The sequence below is a fragment of the Corapipo altera genome, unplaced genomic scaffold, assembly GCF_003945725.1.
Source record: "Corapipo altera isolate COAL_440 unplaced genomic scaffold, ASM394572v1 45, whole genome shotgun sequence".
In the NCBI taxonomy this organism is placed as follows: domain Eukaryota; kingdom Metazoa; phylum Chordata; class Aves; order Passeriformes; family Pipridae; genus Corapipo; species Corapipo altera.
Window position 1 is genome coordinate 18,370,757 of NW_020884877.1, and position 9,218 is coordinate 18,379,974.

A 9,218-nucleotide genomic window follows, 5' to 3' on the forward strand; every position below is an offset into this window, starting at 1 on the left:
AGCCACAAAGCCTCCCATAGACAGTCTGCAGGATGCACAGATTGTGGGGCTGCACTCGGCACCACTGAAATCAGGGGGGCACTGGCCACTTGGCAAGGCGATGTTGCTCGGCAGCTCTTCCTGAGGAATTGTTTTCAGTCTATTTTGATTTGGTTCCTTCCCAGCTTTCCTGTGACATGGCAGCAAAATCTGTTTACAGTGAAAACTACCTTCAAAGGACATTTTCAATGGAAGCTGTAACCTCTCCCTAGGAGAGCCAGGCAGGTTCATTGTTCTGCTGTCATGTTTCCTTTCCTTTGGTTTCTCAAGTCTTTTCTCCCTTGTTTCCCCCCTTGGGAACAGCAGGGATATTTCACACATCCCTCTAGTTCAGCAGGAGAGGCCTGTGATTAGATTAGAGGAGACTGGGACTGGTCAGACATCTACAAAGAGTTTCGGCTCTCTATAAACACTTTTTACTCAAAAATGTTCTTTTCTTTGACTTAGCTAGATGTACCCTATTTCACTTACAAGATTTGGCAGAAAGACCCTCCTATACTGCTGCTGTACTTCCATAGCACTGCTCTGCATGCCACAGATATGCCAAGGATAAATTTCTAATGTAAGAAGCAAGGAAGGCCCCAACTATATACGTTGCTCCTTTTACAAGACAAAGCTGCTGGTGAGGACACAGCCCATCTTTCCCTTTTGGCTTGTTCACATCGGCCCAAAACAGAAACATTTACGTTTAAGATCAGAAGGAAACCGAAGCCTTGGGCTGCAGGGAAGGGCAGTTATGCTGAGTGTGTGATCTGGCACAGCAGAGGGAGCACCTCTGCACTCAGCTGTCCAGTGTCAACTGATCACATCTCCACAGAGGCGGGCTGGAGGTGGGAAAAACACACCTCTACCCAACACAAAAGGATCCATGCCTCCCTCTTCTTCCTCCCTGTCCTCCTGTGTGTCCAGTCCCTGCTCTCCTTCCCAGTTCCATTCCTTGCACTGCCTGCCTGTATGGAAAGTTACTGCCAAACCAGTGTCCCAGATGTTTGATTACACTTCTTGGTGAACTTGATACAAGAGATATGAAAAAGTAATTTGGATAGAGAGCCTACATATTAGGAATTCCTGGCTTTGACTAGAGCAGGAAACATTTCTAAGCCTAGAGGGCATTCACCTCCATAGGCTGGTATGTTATTTTTCAATGAGATCTTCCAGCTTTATGAAACTGCATAAAACTTCTGATAACCGGGGTTGACGTAGTCCTAGGCAACAGGAATACATCAGGAGCTCAGAGGAAAACAAGCTTGATTCTGACAAAGGAAGAAGGACTCTCCTATTAAAAAGGGAAAAAAACCCCAACCCAAACAGAACAAATCTCTAGTCAAATTTTCAAAGAAGCTTCTGCCATGCATGCTCAAGCAGATTGCCCATGTCCTCCAAGCCAACCCACACACCTGTGCACACAGGCAGAGCTTCTGAGCAGGTAGGTCCTATGAGCACAGGGCAGGAATTCAACCCACAGCAAAGCTATTAGCACCTTGCAGCCATGTGCACGAGTGACTGTGAGCTCAGGTGGGAAGTATTATTTGAATGGAGCCTTTGCAGAGAAATGACACAAGCAGAAACCTGCAGCTGCAGTGCACTACAGTAATGGACTTTTACCAGCAAACTTTTACAACAGCCATTGGAAATGAGTGGCCAAGCAGAAAACAGCCTGGTGATGTACTTGGGACATAATGTTCCCAAGGTTGTATCCCATCAAAGCCAAGCTGGAAAATAAGCAATATGTGACTGTCTAGAGCCATAGACTGGGAAACTATCCCAACCATTGCTACGTGTCTGCCACACAAACAGGCTGCTGGATGCAGGCCTCTTTGTGCCCTTCAGTGCTTTTACTACAAGGTAACACAACCCAGCTACACCAGGCAATGGCTTACAGTCACTCTTGTGGGTACACTCTCATTTTACAGTGAAAGTGAGTTTGGGCAGATGGTTGCCTCCATCATAGAAGGGCATTTAAAGGAATAAATATGCTGCTCAGAGGAACTGAGGTGAGATAGCTATAGCACTTTAAATTCACACTCTATTTTTATTTTGCAGTCCTTTCTTTGATCAGATAAGCCTGATGGTTTCTATTCAGAAATATATAGGCATGTCTGACTGGAGCCATCTGCTTTCAGACTGGGAAGGACAGCCTGGCTTCTGGTCATATTTGGATGTTTCTTTGCAGGCACATGGAAGAAAAATTGTTTTAAACTGGAAATTTCAATACTGGGGAAGTAGTTGCAGAGGTCCCTGAGACTGGGCGATCGAACACCCCGGGCAGCTACGCTGCTGCGTGGGCTGTGCAATAGCTACGCCTGTGGAGACAGAGAAAACAGGGAACAGACTGGGAACAGGCTGTGGGCACAAGTGCTAAACGGTGTGTACATAGCACTTTGGGAGCGCTCTGGAGGGAGGAAGTGAATAGCAGGCTAATACAATCTGCAGGGTCCCAGCACAAGGCTGCAGAGCACATGTGGGTTGGCAGTAAGGGTGGAAATGGGTATAACAGTTCAAACCTACATACATTCAAAATCTCTCTCACTGTAGCTGCGACTTTGCTTCTCCAGATTGCTTGATGCTGACTTGCTTATGAGGTCCCCAAATCTCTCGATTGACAAAGTCTTATCCAAGTCCTCATCGTCCTCGGCACCAGGAGAGGCTTTCTCTGCGCGATCTCTGCCCTGCACAGAAACCGCCAGATAAGAATCAACCACCACAGACCCTTATGGCCCTCTGGATCCTCCTGCCCTGCAAACAGTGCTGGCTTGCTAAGGAGGAGAAGGCTTCACAAGGCAGGGCTGGGGCGTAGTTTCTCACACAGAGGCACAGCTGCGCTCAAAACCAAGAGGCAGAACAGATAAGCAAGCTCCAGGGCACACTCTGCAGACATACTTTAGAGTTCCTCCACACCTCCCTTGAGCAGCAGGTATCAAGGGCTTATGTCAGTGCCTGTCTTTCCCATTAGAGGAGATGTGTAGCTTTTGTTTGGCTGGAATTTCTCTTATTTAACTGCTGCCCTCTGACCTTCCCTTTGCCCAGTCTGCCATCCCTCTCATTCTTAGACCTCCTCTGCATTTCCCCTTAGAAAGCAGCATCCCTGCTCTGGTGAGCTGCCCTTGGATCACTGACCATCTCATGCCTTCCCACCTCCCCTTACACACACCTAGGGACTGCCCATTCCCCTTGGATGCTTTCTTCAGGCTTTCCTGCCCATTTGCCTCCTGTTTCAGGCTATGGGCACTTCTCTGCTTTTTGCTAGTGGGAACGTCCCGAGATGAGCATTACCAGGTGACCCCTGTCCTTTCTGTCTCCTGAGCAGTTGCAGCTGGTAAAATTTTCCGTCGATATAGCTGAAATGCCAGCATGGAGCTGTTGTGGACTCCCGTGTTTCCATGGAAACAGGAGGAGGCCCAACTGTGACAAATCTGTCTGTGCTAGGCAGAAAGAAGGAGCAAGGCAGCTTTAGCCGAGCTGTGCCTCTGCTTGCATCCCTCAGCTGTTCCTAGCTCTGACCTGGGAGCGACTTTGTATTTGTGGATAAGACTGCTTCTCCTCTCACCTTGCAACACATAGGTGTTCCAAGCCCAGCCTAAATGGGGACTGTCTATTTACAAGCTGCCCAGCTCCTCCTGCCTCTTGCTTACCCCACCTAATGGCATGTGAAGGCACAGGGACCCCCCAGACAACCTATGGCTTTTTCTGAGCCACAGTTTGCTGTCTGCACAGAGTGGATGTGGGCTTGTGGGCAGCCTTGGGGCACCCTTCATGCAGACCTGTCCCTGGTGAACACAGGTTGTGTTTCCTACTGCAGCACGCTGCCAGGATACCAGTCCTGCTCTCATCCTGGCAGGAGCACAGTCCCCAGAGAAGAGACGGCCCCGCTGCTGCTGGATTCCCACCTCACCTGCTGCAGGTCGATGAAGACATCTCCTACGGGAGGGGACTCTCCAGCTGCCATTTTGGTTCAGGACCTAAGGGCCTGGGCAAAATATCAACCCTTCTCTTTCACCGGCAGGCACCCAGCAAACCTGGAGAGTGGCATAACCTGTGGAGAGAGGGCAGGACAAGGGAATGTCGTGGGAGACTGCTGGCCACTGTCCTCAACCCCCCTGGCTCCTGACCCAGAGAGGTCACCTCACCGGCCCTCAGGGAACCTCCCCGGCATCACTAGGACAGGCCTGTCCCCGGCAGTGTGCTGGGGTGAGTGGCCCAGCCTGCACTGCTTTGGCCACCAGCTCCAACAGTTCAGGGGTAGATGGGACCCTGTCCTCCTCTGAAAGGTCAGAGGGACTCATGGAGACAGCAGCTAGATATAGCTCCTGCATGGGCTGTGCAAGAGAAAGAAAGGCTTCATGTTCAGACACGTCTCCACCAGCACATTTGTGCAAAGCTGTGTGATTGACCATCAGGGAAAAATAAAGTTGGAGAGATCAGTTGCTGGGGGGGCATGCCAGGAGCAGGTAGCAGAGTGGTCCTGTGGTACCTAGCTTTATTGAGCAGATCCGAAAAAAGGCCAGAAGGAACCTCAGAGAGATCTGTGCGGGCCACAGAGATAGCACAAGGACAAACAGTTCATCATTCAAACACCACACACAAAACAACACAAGTTACACGCAAAGAGGCCAACCTTCAGGCTGCAGATCTGGGCCCTGTCAGAACTGGCGGGGCCAAGGGACACAGAATACCCCGCGGGCAGCCCAAGGGCGCGATCTGCTCTGTGCAAGTGAAGGCGGCAATGAGGTGCCACGGTTGACAAGGAATGGGATAGAAACTAACACACAAACAGCTGTAGTCATATCATCTATTGCAACGGTGCAGGCTGAGCTCAGCATGAGCTGCACCCCAGGAAGATGCTGGAGATGACACAGAGACTGGCTCTGGGAAGATGCTGGCTTCCAAAAACTTATCTGAACTCATACTGAGAAACAGAGAAGATGTAAGCACATGCACAGTGCTTTGGGCACAGGGAGAGGCAGTCTCCTCAGCTCACAGCTCAAGAAGAGACATTTGTTAAAACTACAAAGGTAGAATACAAATGAATTAAAAACTGGCAAAAGAAAACATTTTTGTCATTGATATCATCAAGGATTAAAAAACTGCAAAGTCAGAGGATAGCCTGGCCATCTCTCTGGTAACAAGTTTTTATAAAACAAGTATTTATGACAAAGAAAAGTACAAGAAGTTAAATCCATCTTTTAGAGCAAGCTATTCTCCAGCTTTGAAAGCTTTGGAATAAATATTATAGTTTATGTCCTGGTTATCTGCAGAGGGGTTTCTTACTACCACATCTGAAGTACCTAGTATGGGACACTGTTCAAGACAGGCCACTAAAACAGATGGTGTAAAGGTGACACCAGTAAGGCCACTTCATCATCCCTTCTATCTTTGAAGATCTCTAGAAGGTGCTACTACAGTCTCTAGTTACTCTGCCTATCTGAAGAGCTTATTCAAACCAAAAATCCCAGGGCCCTCTGTAAGGCAAGTTTTTGAGGAGCTAATTGGACCACTGATGAAGCATTCTTCTTTGGTCCATCCTCCTAATTATCAGGAACAAGGCAAAATGTAAGGGAAGAAACCCCTGAAACACACCTAGTTGGACACTTCAGTAATCCCTCAATAAGACCTGAACAGCTCAAGAGAAATAGGCTGCCAAGACAGACATCTAAACAGCAAATGCAGCATCCAGGCCATAAGCAACAAGGCAGAAAAGAATTAAAACACCTAATCCACTCTGTAGATCTTAAGCTGTAATCTTCAACTTCAAACCCTGTTTTCCAAGAAAAATAAAGCAAAAGGGTTCCAAGAGAGATAGTAGAAAAAAAAGGAGAAAGGTCTAGAAATCATCTGTAGGCAGAGACTGAGTTGCCTTTTAGTAGAAGACAAGATAGAGAAAAGGGTAATATAAGGCTTTTATTTTCTTTTGCATTTAACTCAAGAAGAGGGTATAATTCCATGAAAACAAACAGCAGTACATTTGAAACTGAAGGCAAGGAACATTTTATTCCAGCAGGAAGACCTGGCAGGGGAACCTCACTCTGCAGGGCCATGGTATCACGTCTGTTAAAGAAAGGATTGAATATTTTTAAGGAACAGAACATTCATAGCTCCAGACTGTCTGCAAAAACATGTTACAAGCACAATTACCTGAGGGAGTAAAAGGATGATGGGGCTTTGGACAGCAGCACCTGTAGAGGCAAAATCCCTAAAAACTAGCAAAATGGTAATTTAACAAAAAAAATCCTAATGCTCAGCTCCACCTCTGTGCCACCTCTGTCTCACTGTGCCTCGGGGGGCCTCTAAAGGAAACTAAAACCTATCAGCTGTGTTGTGAAGCACTGTGCTTTGTTTCAGGTCAAGCTCAGGTAAGTCTGGAGCAAAGCAGAGGTTCGCAGGGGCATTTGTGCTCTGGGAGGGAGGAAACCCATATCTGGGAGAATTGCTGGATGCAATGCGTTCTGCTGACACTGGATTTGCAAGATGCTACACTGAGTTTAAAACTATTGCCTGACTGCCTAAATGAAGTTAAAAGGGAGGGAAAATCCAGCACTTAGTCTTTCTTTACCCACCAAATTCAGCGTATTCTGAATTATGCTGAAGCTATGTCATTCTAATGATGCTAGTGAACAACTACAAGCCAGACAGTTGTACCAGAAGTACGAGAGCCCTGGGGACTTGCTTTGAAATTTCAGAGGGACTGCGAGGTACCCACAGGGTTTCCATCAATGCCCCAGTCGCCACCCTATGAAAGCAGGATGCGATGTGTGGGCGCCCCAAGCCAGAGGGGCTCAGGGCTGAGCTGTCTGGAGGCTCTGCCTCTTTTGGGAGGAGAGAAATGAGGATGGAAAGCATGTTTTCCAATCCTAACCCTACCAGCTCTCCTGCTTTCTGGAGAATGGAGAGTCCACAGCCTGGGAGCACTGCTGCCTCCCTTTGGTACATTAATTGATGGCTGGCCACTAGAGGCCACTTGCTCCTTACTCTGTGCCACCTTTGGAGGAAGGCTGGATGGACACCTAGTCAGATCCTGCCGGGCTTTTCTATTACCCACAACAGATGGAGTTCAGAGAAGAGCAACCAAAAATTGCCAGTGGGCTAGAGAAATTGATTTATAAGGAAAGGTTAGGAGCTAATTTTGTCTAGCACAATATGGGATGACTAAGACGGGGAGGGGACAAACCAGCAGTCTGGAAAGATCTCAAGAGTGTAAAACACAAGTAAAGATTTTTTAATTTTTTTTGTCAGGCAGCCCTTCACAAAGACACTTAGGAATGGGTTTAAATTTAAAATAGAAACTTAAAACTAATATCAGGGAGAATACTGCTAATAGGCATCATGCTGAAGTGCCCAGCCTGCTGGTATCACTGCCTGGGCTGCCATAAGAACACAAGACAAAATGGGAAACTAAAAAAAAAAAACAAAAAAACCCAACCAAACAAACACCACTAAATAAAAGCAAATGACTGATACCTTCATTCCACTGTATCTCCTGGTTATGGGGAGTACATGATTCAGCATTCCCGCTGGAAGTAATTTTCAGTAATAAAAGCATCATGCCAGCAGGCCAGATTCAAAGGGTGTCCAGAAAAATCCACAGTCTGCCAACCTGTGCACACTTACATATCCCTGCTCTCTCCACAAACACATCAGTAAACAGAACTGGCTCACCCAAATGACCATACCTTGTACCGACCATCATACTGACCATCTAGGCTTAACAGATGCTGAAGGAAAGCAAGCAGGCACATCCCTGCAGTTCTGGCAGCTATGGTATGTCCCACATGTTGCTCACGGGGACTCCAGAGGGGCTTTCCCCGACCCCCAAAGGCTGCCTCACAATGCCAGTGTAGGAGCTTCCCTGTTTTACCTTGAAAAACGCACATCTTCTAGGGGCAGAGGCAAGCAGGTCACACTGCCCCTTTGCAATAAAGATAAGCCGGTAACACTATAGGCAGCTCCGTGGGCAAGGGGCTGCTCCAGCTCCATGGGCAAGGGGCTGCGTGGAGACAGCCATCAGGCCACCCATCCATCTCCTCAGCTCTTCCCTAATCCCCTGGCCATCAGCTGAGTATAATTTAGCTGTGGAGCGTCTAGACTAGGAGTGGATGTTAAGATAGGGAGGGATAAAGCCACAGGGGCAAAGCTGGTTTGAGGATAGAGGAAGAGAAGGGACTCCGGCTAATAGACGCAGACGGGAAGAGCTCACAAAGGAGAAGGATTAGAGGCCTGGGAAGCTTTTCTGGGAAGACATACTGATGAGCCTGTCCATGGAGGAGAGGAGCAGAAGGGGTGCTGCTGCATACACCAAAGCATTCGAATGCTGCTCTGACAGTCACAGCCTCAAAGCCAAACAAAACAGGAGTGGGCTGCACAGCCTCTACCTCTCCTCTGACATGTCAAGAGAAATGGACACACATAACAGAACGCAAAGGCAACACAAAAGACAGTAAACACACAAAGTTTCCAGGCATAAAGGATTTAACCTGTGGATCTCTTTACCACATGACTATGTTGAAATTTGTAATATTACACAAGTACTTCAGAAGGTTTAAATATTTCGATGAATCCTATACTCAACTACCCTGGATGAACCACCACAGCCATTCACTCCTGAAGCACCGACCCTGTTCCATGACTCTACCTCAGAGGCCCTTCACAGATGTACCAGACAGGACGGAGCCGATGCAGCTCACAGACACATACACGAACACACAGAACAAAACCCAGTCCAGAATGAACCGCCAGCACCAGACAGTAACGAGGACCAATCCCTCCACTGGACATACGGATGGCTCTGACAGATACACGTACAGCCGGGGGAGGGAAGGGACATAGGCAGGCACTGGGGTCGCTGCACCACGTACTGTGCCGTGCCGAGCGCGGGACTGCTCCACGCCGCGTCGCATCCAGCACCGGGCACTGCGCTGCGTGCGGTGCCGTGCCCCGCGCCATGCACCGCCTCGCACCGTGCCATGCCATGCACCATGAACCATGCCCCGCACCGTGCAGCCACCCGCACCGCCCCACGCACCGTGCAGCACCGGAGCGCCCCGCACACGGGGCTGGGGAAAGGCAGCCAGGCGGGGCTGCTGCAGCCGGGGCAGCGCAGAGGCAAGCGCCGGGACCCACCCCCTCCCCGGCCCGTACCTCGCACCGCCGGAGCAGGAGAGCCGCCCGCCGCCGCGCCGCCCCCC

General features: G+C 49.0%; 1 protein-coding gene across 2 annotated transcripts in view; it reads right to left on the reverse strand.

Annotated features, from left to right (window-relative positions):
- Nucleotides 1-9,218, reverse strand: part of SLC4A3 (solute carrier family 4 member 3) — a 34,201-nt gene that overhangs the window by 24,044 nt on the left and 939 nt on the right. The window contains exons 1-3 of one of the 2 annotated variants that reach the window (XM_027636586.1): nucleotides 9,172-9,218; nucleotides 3,932-4,072; nucleotides 2,552-2,708 (exon numbers count right to left, since the gene is read on the reverse strand). In XM_027636586.1, the coding sequence (XP_027492387.1) occupies nucleotides 2,552-2,708; nucleotides 3,932-3,985 (211 nt within the window). In that variant the 5' untranslated portion in view covers nucleotides 3,986-4,072; nucleotides 9,172-9,218. The remainder of the gene's footprint in view (nucleotides 1-2,551; nucleotides 2,709-3,931; nucleotides 4,073-9,171) is intronic. The other variant, XM_027636587.1, reaches the window with a different exon arrangement.